Source organism: Alligator mississippiensis, chromosome 1, assembly GCF_030867095.1.
Source record: "Alligator mississippiensis isolate rAllMis1 chromosome 1, rAllMis1, whole genome shotgun sequence".
NCBI lineage: Eukaryota > Metazoa > Chordata > Crocodylia > Alligatoridae > Alligator > Alligator mississippiensis.
In genome coordinates this window covers 417,563,213-417,577,038 of record NC_081824.1, presented here as the reverse complement: position 1 = coordinate 417,577,038, position 13,826 = coordinate 417,563,213, and the positions used below count along the sequence as shown (strand labels likewise).

General features: G+C 41.2%; 1 protein-coding gene across 1 annotated transcript in view; it reads left to right on the top strand.

Annotated features, from left to right (window-relative positions):
- COG6 (component of oligomeric golgi complex 6) overlaps nt 1–3,283 on the top strand; it is a 112,282-nt gene extending 108,999 nt beyond the window's left edge. The window contains exon 19 of the mRNA XM_006259885.4: nt 62–3,283. Coding sequence (XP_006259947.1) covers nt 62–209 — 148 coding nt within the window. The 3' untranslated portion in view covers nt 210–3,283. The remainder of the gene's footprint in view (nt 1–61) is intronic.
- The last annotated feature ends 10,543 nt before the right edge of the window (nt 3,284–13,826 follow it).

Here is a 13,826-nt window from a genome sequence, read left to right as displayed (position 1 = left end):
GAGTGTAGCATTGCCATACACTGTATAATCACGTGCAATTCTTTTTTTTTTTTTTTTTTAGAGAGCAAATTATAAAACAGTCCACAGAGCTGGTCTGCAGAGCCTACAGTGAATTATATGCAGCTGTGATGAATCCAGCAAATGAATACAAGGAACCAGAAACCATACTACACAGATCTCCTCATCAAGTTCAGGCGCTTCTCTCATAAGCTGCTTTTCCAAAGAAGTCCATGTTCTATCAATATTCATTGTCTCTTATTTTTGTGCATTTTTGAATTTGGATTGTTACCATGCAATGACAAGAAGGTGGTGATACAGTTGGTTTAAGACATTTAGCGAGAGTCTGGCCATTTCCTTACACTGTCTGTGTTGAGTGCTTTCCAGAACCAAAAAATATAGATTTGAAATTATTTTGATTGATGCAAATGGAAAGAACTGTTCATGACAGCATGCAGCCATTTTTGGTCAGTAATAAGAATATTTGTTTGCTTCTGCTGTCCTTATTCCTTTCAGTAGGATGTTAAATTGGTCTGTTTAATGATCAAGCCATTTTCCCCCTATTTTTTTGCATGCATTATTACTCTATTTTATTCTGTATCCTACTTTCAGAAAGCATACTAATGCTGCAGTTTTAGTAATCTGATAAACTTCTGAATGTCTAGAAGTAAATCAGTTTTATATCCTAAAAATGTCAAAATATTTGACATTATGGAGTGTACAGTCTGTGATTATCCACAGTATGGACTGGGTATAGAATTATATAGAATCTGAATATATTCCTACAACTTTTTCATGATCCCACAACGCCTATTGAGGATATAGATTTTAGTGGTCATGTAAAAAAAATTTCTTGATTGGATGCTAAGGGGAAGGAGCATTTTTATTTAATTTTCAAATGATTAAGTATGTATATTTTCCTTTAAATAAAAATCATTACACAAAAAGAAAAATAGTTTCAAACCTTGCTTAAAAACCATTATTGTAGCCTAGGCAGAGATCATAACTTTGGGTACCAGGATGACTGAAGAGCCACTTTGATGGTGGTCACCATCATATGTTTCCTTCTCATGTAATTAGTCTTATTCTGGATATAGCCTTAGTAAAGAGCTCCTGAGGGAACATACTAATAACATTTTACATGTAAATATGTTGCAGGTGAGCACTGTTCTGCATAATGTCCTATTTTAAATGATTTTTTTCTTGATACTGCTTTACTAAAGAGGGATTTCATTTGATGTGATTCTTTACACTGTAGGAATCCCTACTTTACCAGAAAGTTGCAGACCTATTAAGAGTGATCCACAGAGAGGTAATGTATAACTAAGAGATGCCCATTAGTGAATAGTCCTTTCTTATTTTTTTTAAGTCAGCCTGCTCTTGTAGCAATGCATTTACTCAGTTAATAACATGTTGAGAGATTTTAGTGGTTTATATGTCTGCAGTGGTTCTTTTAATTATAATGTGGCTCAGCTGTGGCAGTTTTATTCTCCTCTGCACTGCCAACAGCTCAGACTGCTTCTTGAAGTAGGTCCCAGAGAGATTATGCAGGAGTGTCTGGGGTCATCCTTGTGCTACCTGGCTGCTGAGTGGAGTGAGAAAGGGAGCAGTCCCTGCTTTTCTCCTGTTTCTGCTGTTTTTTGAAGACCAGCCAGGCAGTGTGACCCACTTACATGTAGAACCTTTACATTTGTAACCTACTTTTCCCAAAATAGCTTTTTGCCTGATATTTATGGTTATGGGGATATAGTCCAGCTTCATTTTTAAGATTCTTAAAGCAAAACTCTGTGGAAAGTATTATTATGTAATTATAGTCTGTTGCAGTGCAGGTATTTTATACTTCCAGACTTCCTATATCATAAGGAATTTACACAATTTCTACTGGCCTAGTAAGGGACAGTGAAAAAATTGCCATGTGCTTAAGGCAACATGTACTTCCTGCAAGGAAGCCTTTTTGGCAAATCAGATGTTACTATAAGAAGTTGTTGTACTGCAGAAAAAGAAGACACAATTGAAAACTACTATTTCCCTTGAAAGATCTTAAGTCAGATGCCTTTTTTCCCATTCAAGTTTTTGTATAGGTGACATATCGTGGAGTTTGTCTCGTATTAGCATGGTTTTGTGTAAGAGTAGGCAAAGCAGTTGTTCATATTGCATTTATACAGTATATTTTAATTTGGGGATGGCTACTCAGTTTTATAAGTTTAGAAGTTTTATTAATTTAAATTTTTAATATTTTAAAGGTTTTATAATTAAAATATATTCCACATGATACAAGCTGAGCAACAGATACCTCTGTAATCCAGTGTATGTGCATAAAAACTAAAAGCAGAGAACTGCAGCAACTCGGCATAATAATGCCGAGAAAAGTTAAATGACCTATGAGAAGACCTGTACAATAGTACATGAACTAGCTACGGTGCTAATATTACATGAAACCAATGGGTCACTTTTCCTTTTTTGCTGTGTAATATATTTTACTGGCATAATATATGAGGATTTGAAGATATAAGTGTCCTCAGGCTCTTAGAATAAATGTCAGTGATTACAGTATATGTGAGTGTTCTGAGTTTCAGGAGTATAAAATGGAATAATTCAAAAGAAGAGTAGAGATTTGAATTCCTATCATATGAGGCCTTAAAAGGATTCATATGGCTAGCCCAGCTGCAACTTAAGAAAATGTCTTAGCCGATAGAATACTCTTAAGAAAAACAGTTCTGCAACACTTCTCATTCATCTTGTATCAGGTGAAACAACTCTAAAACACTATTGTTAATACAGTTAACCTTTTGCATATATATTGTGCTAACATAAATATCGAGTGTTATAGAGTTGTTTGTGACTAAAATTATTTATTCATTATTCATTATATAAAGGTGTCAAAGTTTGGAAATTGTATTAACAAATTATGATTTTTAAGTTATGAATTGGTGTTTATGACATGAACCGTGTATAAGTTGAACAATTTCTTGTATTTGAGAGCTTTGGAAAAAGTAGATGAAGGTTTTCTCCAATCATGGAAATTGACTACGCACTCCAGTATGTAATCAATACTTTGCCTAAGGATTTGTGAGAACTTACTTATCTTACATGAGACCATACTGAGACTTATCCATGATTTGCCTGAGCTAACGCTTTCAAGCTTTCCTGTTGTTAGTAATGTAGAAGTTATAAAAAATTGTTACTTTAAAAAAACTTAAAATTTATAAATATTTTTGTTCTGCAATAGAAATAAATGGCAAAGGATCATAAATGAGAAAAGTCAATAAAAATTTTGAGTAACTGATTGGTGCTCCCCTCTTCACCTCCCCTCTACCTTGCTTGCCTTTTCTACTATGAATCTGAAAAAGGGACAAAAAGATTAGACAATATTTTTGTGGCAACTTTTCATGTTTTTAAAATAAAAAACAGACCAAATACTCATGATGCTTCTGTAACATACACTGTAAATGAATGCAGTGCCTTATTCACGGATTTCACCATGCACAGGCCATATGAGACCGTATCCCCCGTGAATGGCGAGGGTCACCTGTACGTGATTTAAAAATTTACAAACAACGCCAAGTTGGCTGGAGTTTCAGATACTCTGGAGGATAGGACTGGGATCCAGAGTAACCTGGATAGCCTGGAGAAATGGTCTATAATCAAATGATTTATACAAGGATAAATGCAAAGTCCTGCAGTTGAGATGGAATAATTGCATGTACAAATAGACTGGGAAATGATTGGCTAGGCTGTAGTACTGAAGAGAAGGACCTGGTGGTTATAGTGGAACATAAGCTGAATATGAGCCAACAGCTTGTTCTTGTTGCAAAAAAAGGACAACAGCATACTGGGTTGTATTAACAGGAATATCACGTGGAAATGAAGAGAAGTAATTTTTCTGTTCTGTTTGGCACTGAGGAGGCCTCGCCTGGGCTAGGGACAGAAGTTATACATTAACTGGTTTAAGTGATCAGAAATTGGTTTAAACCTGTAACAGAACAGAAGTTCAGTGCACCTAAACCAGTTTCAAAATGGCTGAAACTGGTTTAAGATAAACCTGGTTGAATGTAATATCAGACTTAACTGATTTGGTTCAAACATGTTATGAAACTTCTGTCCCAGATCCCTTCCTGGATCCAGTTAAATCAGTCCCCAAGCATCTCAACATGCTTTCTAGCCCTGGGTTGGCCTGTGCTGCCTGCTCCAGCAGAGAGGGGTTGTGGGGGAGGGCAGGGACTGCCCCTTCCTCCTGCCCCGGCAACCCCCAGCTGGAGTCTGGGGCCAGGGAGGGAGGTTAAAAACCCCACTTTCCATAGTTAAACCCCCCTTCCCCTGAGTACAAAGCTGCCCTGCCCTACTAAACTTACTGGAAGTTACTTCTGGCTGCAACTGTGGACTATAAATCCCAGAGGAACCTGGAAGCAAGAAGAGGAAATGATGAGCAACCCTGAAAATGATGAGCAACCCTGCAGAATCCTGCTGTGATTTTGGACTGCAAATCCCAGAAACCTCAGCGGCAGCAGGAAATAAGGAGTGAACACACAGCCCATGCTGGCTATTTGCCAGCAAGGCATGCTCTAGTGCCTCAGCTTTTGGCCTGAGCCACTGCAGGCATTTGGCTGTATTTCCTGAATCAAAAGTCAATGTGTGTCCAGTTGTTTCTCAGTTAAATCTCTGTGTCTTAGACTAACCTGCAAAGACTGAATCAATTCAGCCTTGGGCTTTTTGACTATCTGTACTTAGCCCTGGAGTACTGTGCCCAGTTCTAGGTCCCACACTTCAAGAAGGATATGGACAATTTGGAAAGTCCACTGCAAGCAAAAAAAATGATTAGAGGCCTGGGAGGCAAGACTTATGAGGAAAGGCTGAAAGAATGAACTAGGATTATTTACTCTGAAGAGGAGACTAAAGGGAATTTGGTAAGTCTTCAGATACCTCAAGGATAATTGCAGAGAGGATGGAGATGGATTTTTCTCTGCCACTGTAGGGGACAAAACTGGGAGCAATGGCCTCAAGCTTCAGCTGGGAAAATTTAGGTTGTAGATTAGGAGGAACTGTCTGACTATGAGGATGGTAAAGCACTGGAATAGGCTACCTAGAAAAGTTGTTAAATCTCCATCCTTGGAAGTTTTCAAGAGCAGGTTGAATAGACACTTGACTAGGATGGTTTAATCAGGATTGATCCTACCTTTAATCAAGGATGAGCAGAGGGCTGGACTAGATGACCTCATGAGTTCCCTTCCAGCCCTGCTTTCCCATGATCCTGTGATTTTAACAAAGAGCCCAGTCCTACTGGCACCTTTGATCCAGTTTTAATTGTGAGCAGTATCACAAGTATTGTAACCAATGGGGAAACAACAAAACTCTTTTATTGTTGGCAGAAACTGTGGTAACATTTATTACAGCTGTTCTTAGTCTGGTGGGGCTGAAGTTATTCACCTACTAGTGGTTCTACTACATGTGGGTCTAATCCTGCATACATTGTTTTCCTTTTCCTCATAAATTATATATATTTATGTACACACTGCTGTGAAAAATAGAAGGCCCAAGTGGCTTTCATAATCATATTTAATAGTAACAGGAGCCATGTTTATTATTCTTGTACAGTTAAACATGTGGTATAGATGTTATGAATAGGTAATTTTACATATTGCTGCTTGTAGGCTATAATTGTGTAGTTCCTGCTGTCATGCTGAAATTACAGTGTATTTTGTATATGTGTCTTTTATCCTTTGTAGCAGCCTTTAGCCATAGAAATTTAGGGATAATTTTTCATAGTCCTTATGCACTTGTTATAGGCTTAGGATCTGGAATACTGTACCCTGATACATAATGCCAGAATTACATTTAGAATTTCTGCAATGCAGGGCTTTAAATACAAGTTGCATTTTTACAGCAGGTTATTACAGCAGTTTTAAAACTGTTTTAATTTGAACAGAAATAAATGCACTCGTGATATTAATAAAGGTCCAAATAAAGGGATAACTAGTTCAATTAAAAAAATCTTAATGCTTCCCTTTAGGAGATTCAATTACACAAATAGAACTAAAATAAAAGTAAATGCAACCAACAGCTGAATTCCAAAAATAGTATGTAATTTACAATACCTAAAATTGTATGTGTTGGGATAAGTTAGATAAGACTTTCCAAATATCTTTATGATAATGTATTCTTGTCTCACATGTGGGCCTGGGTTTATTTAACCTTTTTAATCTTGGGACCCATCAGGACCATAGAAAAATAAAGCACTTTATTTTAATCTGGGTAGCTCCAGTGATATGAAGTTATTATGCAGTATGTTGGACTGAAACAAAAACACATTCTGTAGTCAGAGTAGGCCCACAAGAAATACAGATAAGGACACTAACCACCTGTTCATCCACAAGTGCTTCTAGTTTTCCTGTTCTACAGAGGTGTTATCTCCTGTGCCACAAAGCCAGCCCAAGTCTTCCAGGTAGATTTGCCTAATACCTACCTATCTCAACTTTTAAAAACACATAATTGTCTAGTTCTTGATTAACCTTTATCATGGATTGAAACATACATTATTTAGGAGTCTGATAGGCTATAATAAATCTTGTAGCAGTATCAAAATAATACTGAACTAGAGAACTAGCAACAGTTTCAAAGACTGATATCTCGTAAATTACGCGTGTAAGAAATGTATGCTAACTGGGGTTATAAAGCTGCTAGGTCCAGTCATCCAGTGACCTAACATATCTGTTGTTCGCCTACCCATATCAGATGATAGTGGAACACCATTTCTCTCTGTTTTCTTTTATGGAAAAATCTTATCTTAAATATGTGTACATTGGTTTCAGCACTATTTTGGCTGCTGCTAAGTTAAATATCCAGGCAGCAAAAAATAACAATCAGAACAATGTGTTTTTAAGATTGGGTATCCAACTATGACTTTTATCTACCACAGGCCATCCTAGACTCTTAGAGATCTGTGCCAATCTTAAAGGGTTAGGTGAGGAGACTAGAATGGCTTTGGTGGCTTTCAGTGTTTAATTGTGCCACAGTGTTGATGCCAAAAGGTGTGAAAGCTAAGAGTATAACAAGATTCAAAGAGGGATTGGACAAATTCTTGGAGGAAAGTGCATCAGTGGCTATAGGAGCTAGGAATACACCCTCTGACTCGGAACTCCCTAGACTTTAAAAGCTGGAGACTGCAAATGGAAGAGGAACAGTGGAACAAGCCCTGGTTATCCTACCCTGTTCATTCTTCCTTTCAGCATCCACTCTCTGCTACCGTGTAACAGGATACTGGGCAAAATGGGCCTATAGTCTGACCCAATAAATGGCAGTTCTTTTGTTACTAGCCAATTGCCCATCAAGAATGATATCTGAGCCTGCTCCCCCTTCCCTCCTGCTGTTCGGGGTCTGGGCCTGCTCCCCTCCTTCCTGCTGCAGTGGTGGGGGGAAGGGAGGAGCAGGCCTGGGCCTGATGCGGGAGAGGACAGGGCCAGAGGGCGGGGGGAAGCCTAGCTGCTGTGGCAGGTGGGAGAAGCGGGCTCAGGGCCCATGCGGAGGAGTGGGGGTGGGAAAGGAGGCTCGCTCCTCCCTTCCCCCCACAGCTGCCTTGTTGGGCCGGGCTAGGCTGGGCCCCCGCCCCTGTGTTGGGCTAGGCTGGGCTGGGCCGGGCCCCCTGCAGCTCTTGTTTCCCCCCCCCCCACTGCCATGGCAGGCTGGCTTTTCCCCCAGCTCAGGCTCACTCCCCACCCCCCACACATCAGGCCTAGGCCCAGTCCTCCCCTGGCCCCACTGTCACCACCTATGCCATGGCGCACCCACTCCTCCCCTATCGGGCCCCCTTGGGGACGGGAGGAGTGGGCTCGGGGATGTCACAGGGGAAAGTGGGTGGGGGAGGAGGCCCACTCTTCTCCCCCTCCTCCTGCCATGGTGGGCCAACTTTTCCCCTGCTTGGGCCTGCTCCCCCCCCCCCCCCAATGTTACCTGCAGGGACCAGGGCAGGGGGGAGCGAGGCCACCCCTGTGGCCCTCACCCCACTCCTCCGCCTTCCGTCCACTCTGTTGCCACTGCCTCGGGGGGGGGGGGGCGGCAGTGCAAGGCCAGCTGTGCCTCCGCTCCATCCCCGGTGTCCCCACCATCATGGCAGTGGGCTGCCTTCTATCAGAACACTTCTTTGCACTCTGATTGGTTGTTTGTCAGTGAATCAGCGCGAATAAAGCATTAGGAACAGACAGACAGGCAGACTTAGGCTTTTATGATATTAGAATGTTCTTAATTCAGGGACCAGGCACAGACCATTTTACAAGGCCCTGCCTTGAACCCCTGGTCTTAATTCTGTCATTTCATTACTATAAAGGACGGAATAGAGGTTGACTGCTATTCCCTTGTATCCCACTTTCCCATTTCCTTTTCTTGGTGAAACAATTTTCAACAATGGTCTTGGAGTCTCCTGCAGTAGAATTTCTGAATCCAGTTCTTCACATGTAAAAATTTTATGCTTCTATTGCTCCTTTGATGATCTGGTTCTTTAACACCTTTGCTATTTTGAGTTATGTTTTCTTGTAATTTTGTAAGTTTTATTTTGTACTATGTCAAAATCTATCTAAAAAGCACACTTTTTTGAGTCAGAGGGCTCATTTTTCTGCGCTTTTCATGCAGAATTGAATTTATATATACCATATTCTTATGTTATTTATTATCATTACACATAGAACTCCTAGTCAAAGTTCAAGATCCCAGCATAGGAGACATCATACAAGTGTAGAGCTTTTCCCAGAAACTTATTGTGCAAGTAAAATACAAGAGACAACAGATGGAGATGCATGGAAAGAGTGGGGAGGACCAGGGGACAAAGAGATGTTGGTCAGCAGAATAGCCAGTAGTGTCAATACACCAGCAATCCAACTATTTCCATTTTTTATGGGTGTCATGGAAAAGGAGAGTTTTGAGCATTTTGAAGAAGAGGAGCGTGTTAAGTTTACAGATTTTAGGGGAAGTACTTCTCTGTTATGTTTCGGAGGAGTTGATTGTAGCTGTGTTGATCTAGGGACATAGGCAGACACGGTTATTTGGGTAAATGTGGTATCTCTTATTAGACCAACTAAATGACCCAACGCACACCAAATGGATTAATGCAGAACAAGAAATGTAAAACCTGCAAACACATCTCTGCCACTCCCACAGTAACTGCACCCCACAACAGAACTATCACCATTCCTGAATCTTACACCTGCACCTCCAGAAATGTAATATATTTCATCCAGTGTGCCAAATGCCTGGATGGAAAATATGTAGGACAAGCCAAACAACAACTGTGCACCAGAATGAATGCACACTGAAAATCTAACAAACACAAAAATACCTGATTACCTGTGGGTGCGCTTCTCATAAGACAACTGCTCTTTCCAATCTCTTGGTTCTAATCTTCAAAGGAAATTTACAAAACACCTTTTGTAAATGAGCCTATGAACTTCACTTAATAAATCTACTAAATACAGACATTGGATTTATGGCGTGTTAATCTGCCTGCCATCCAATACCCCAGGTAACCTCTCTACATTTTACCAGCTACATTCTGTCACCAGGTCAACATTCCCCCCACCCCCACTCTACCTATCTGTCTCACACCTATTGTCTCCCATGGCCTCTGATCCTCACTGCCAGGCATTTACACTTCCACAGACCTGCATTTTGCGTATTGGGTTCTATTCCATCCAGGAAAACACAAAACACCAGCAGACTCCTTATGCCTGAAGAAGGGTGTTTGTGCTTGAAAGCTTGCAAAGAACAATTTTTTTCCAACTATTTAGTAGGTCGAATAAAAAATATAACGTTTACCCAAAGAACCTTATCTGTCTCTTATGTGATTTATAATTATAATTTTGTGTTCTGTCTCTTGAAAGACTGCACAGCTAATTATTTTTATTAAGCCTTTGGAAAACTGGGAGGAAATGCTATCAGGTGCACTAATCTCTTCCACGCCTTAAAAATCATGGCTGTTTTACCCTTTTTGCATGCATCATTCCATAAGAGAAACATGGAATTTTAAGAATGAAAGAAAGTCTTAGATTTATTTTTATGATTAAAAATGACTGCTGAAAGCAATGCAAAATTTGGTTGTGGAAATGACTGTTTGAAATGTATACCCATCCACTCAGGGATGGGAAAAGTCTGGGGAGGGAAAAGTCTGAACAAGAACCATTTGTTTTGTTTGAGCTTGGTAATTCTAACTAGTGATGAGAGTGGGTTCAAGTACCATCGTAAGCTGGCTCTTTCATTTCAGCTAAGAGTGTTTTCAGAGCTCTCCATACAAGACACTAACAAAATAAGAACAAATACAGGCATGTACTACTATCTCACTTCCTAAAATACTACTGGTTGTGCAGGTTAAAAAACCTTTCATAATTTTCTTTACTGCTTTTCATCAGAGACCTGATGAAAACACTTCACAAATAAACAACTGAAGTCTTGTGACTGTCAATGCCTCTGAATACATGAGTAAACTGAAGTATTATATTAGGAGTATTATATTAGGACTGGACACAGGCATGGGCGAACCGGACAGCCGCCTGGGACCTGGACAGAAAGGGGGCCTGAAAATGGTAATTTTTATTATCATTATTATTATCGTTATCTCTGGTCATTGGCAACATGTAGGGGGTGCACGCGGGTGCCCATGCACCCACTGAGTGTGGCAGTGTACTCCCTGCAAAAAGCACTGCTGACACTGCTGGTGGCACCTGTGGCCGGTCGCCGCTTGCTATCCCCCCTCACCGCCAGCAGAGTCTGCGGGCAGTCCCTGATCACTGCTGGCCTCCACCGACACTGCTGGCAACATCTGCGGATGGTCTCTGACTGCTGGTCAGTGCTCGCCACCTCCCCCACCACCAGCACCACTGCAGCCACCTGTGGAGCTCTCCGCTCGCCGCCCCCCCGCCACAATCGCTGCTGCCTGTGGGCAGTTGCCGTGCCCCCTCAGCCTCTGGGGCCCATGGTGTTCATGTCTCTGGTGAAGGGGGGCCCAATACTAAACATTCACCTGGGGCCACCATGAGTCTAGGTACATTGCCGTATATAGTGAAATTAAATTTGTTACAACAGTGTTTCCCAACCAGTGTGCCGTGGCACAAAAGTGTGCCATTAGAAGTGAACAGGTGTGCCATGGAATTTTGCCACGGCAATGAGCTACAATAGGTATGAGGATGGGGAATGTCTTAACAGGTGTGCTGTGGAAAAAGTTTATTAATGTAAGTGTACCTTGAGCTGGAAAGGCTTGGGAAACACTGACTCAAGGCTTGAGAAACACTGACTCAATCACATAGCAAGTCTGGGACAGACCTGGGCAGGAGGTGTATTGGTGTCTTGATATTATTGGAATTTTTTTCCTCAATTAATCATGGTCAGGATGTTTAAGCTGGAGAGTTGCAGTGTTGCATTATTACAAGTGGATGGAGAGGTTATTCAATTTACAGTGCATTTAAATGTTTTAGAATCTGGTTTTCTTCCCACTTTCAATGAAGACCAAAATTTTCTAAATTCTCTGTGAAAGTGAACAGAGCCTCGCGTCTGGACCGTTAACTTGCTAGTCTATTCCAGAGCTGTGAACCTTGGAAATTGTAAAAGTCCAGGCTACCCAGGAACTGGGAGTCAGGAAACTAGCATTGCCAGGGCTGTGAGATTCCCTGCTTTCTGGGAACCATGACTGCCAGGTCTATAGTCCCCATGAGCCATTGAGGGTATTTTGAGGGAGCTGTGAGTCTGCCTACTCTCCCCAGCAGCCTATGGGTCAGCAGGTTGACAGGTAGTGAAATGCACAGTCAAAAGTATCAGTCCTGTCAGTCAGCAAGGATAACAATGTGCTAGTATCAGGACTGCAGCCTTGAACACAGGCCCTTTAGTTTTCTTAGAGCAGTAGTTTGCCCAGGCTGGCCTGACAGCAAACTAGGCAGGGTTCAATTGTAATTTAAATCATTCTGTAAAAAACTTGATTTTGATGGGGGGGAAAACATAGTGTCAGAACTTTTTTTCCAACCAATTGTACAATTAAATTCTTCCTTTTATAAGCCCATCGTCACAAAAAGAATCCCAGTTCGTGACACAACTTGAGAATATCCTTGAAGTCAAGCTATTTGAAGGTTTCCATTATACTGCTGGACAGTGAGGGATGCAGGACAGTGAGGAGCTGAGGAAATATGGTATAAGCCAGGCCATTCTCCTATACATTGTTAATCCTTAGATGGCAGAATAGCCCTGAACAGCTATCAGCAAGGATATTATGTAGGGCAGCCTCCAGGATCAGAGGATCAGGCTGTACTCCCTATCCCTGGGTGTTTAAGGACCAGAGGATTCTTTTGCACATAAGCACTCTCATATACTGCGATATATGACAGTAAACCATAGGCTAGCATCTGACCTGTTAGAGATATAAGCACCAGGAAGACAATGTTCAATTAAAAGATGAGCTTCTAAACATTATTTTACATAAGTTCCTCTTGACAACTTTGTCCAGATATTAAGGAAAACTTAAGAGTGATCAAACAAGATGTGGCTGAAAGAGTTTTGAAGTATTATGGAATGGCTGGGTAAAAAGACCATTAGAATTGGTGTTTCATATACAGACAATGAAGCTTTCATTTGCTGCCTTGCTCACAAATGTGGCATTGTTAAATAGCAGAAAAATGCCTGCCAGACTGCATCACTAACTATATTTAGGGAGAAAAAATTCAGAACACACTATTTATAGCTTCCACACAAATCGGCACAAAGTTCTTATCTGCCAAAGATAACGTTAGTCGTGATTTATCAAAGTAATCTTTATTATCCATTTTCAGTAAAATAGAGCGTAATTTAATGCTTTGTGAATGTAATGTACATTGCAAAAGATTCTTTTTGTCAATAGAGAGCCATTTCTTGTGTTGGTTAAACCAATTAGCCTTGTTTCTGGTGTTTAAAGCAGAATAAAATATGCTTGTTAATGGAAAAATGTGGGTTTCTAAAGTTTGGAAAATATTTTCTGTGCTTTGGAAGCTGATACTCTGTTACAAACTGATTTTGTTCCCTTAAATGCAATCCTGTGCTAATTGAATTCATAGAAACTACATATTCTTTTTTTCCTTCTTTTTGATTTCCTCTGTTTCTCTTTGGATTGTTTTCAGTTTGTATCTTTTCTTTAGTTTGGTCAGCAACTACGTGGACCATGAACACAGCTGCTGACAGCAGGATCATATTATAACATTTTCATGCTCTAGGGAGGGATTCAAGCCCCTAGACTCAACTTGTCTCTGCCTCCACGCAAGCCAGAGGGTAACTTTCCTGCTCATATCTGGCTACAGCTTCAATTGTTTTCCATCACATGCAAACTAATTACACGAGTCACGGAGAAGGCAAAGGAGTGGGACAACAGCATAACCTCTTTGCTTCCTACCACAATCTTGCTAGCACGTTCATCGTTCTGCATGGGCAGCCCTAGCTCACTAGGGGAGGTAGGTGCACCAGTTTGGGCTCTGCAGAGAGTTAAATCAGCAGTATCGGACTAGATAAGCAAGAGATGAATTCACTGGCTCAGAAGTTGTCCTTGAGGAAGCAAAGGATTCATAAGTGAGGGGAAAAGAATCCAAATGAGGGTGTAAGATAGGTCAGCAACATTTTTGGGCAGTGCCAAAAACACTTTCAATCTCTACTTGGAAGACGTTGGTGTGCCAGGGGTGGATGGCAGGGGGGCTGCAAGGGGCGATCCTTGTTGTGACAGCACAGCCTGGGCCCCTCTCCCACCGTCCACCCCAAGATGTACATGCCGGGAGGTGCAAGCAACTGCATCAAGGTCTGCAGAGCCCCAGCCTGGCTTGCTGCCGCTGGCAGGTGCACATATG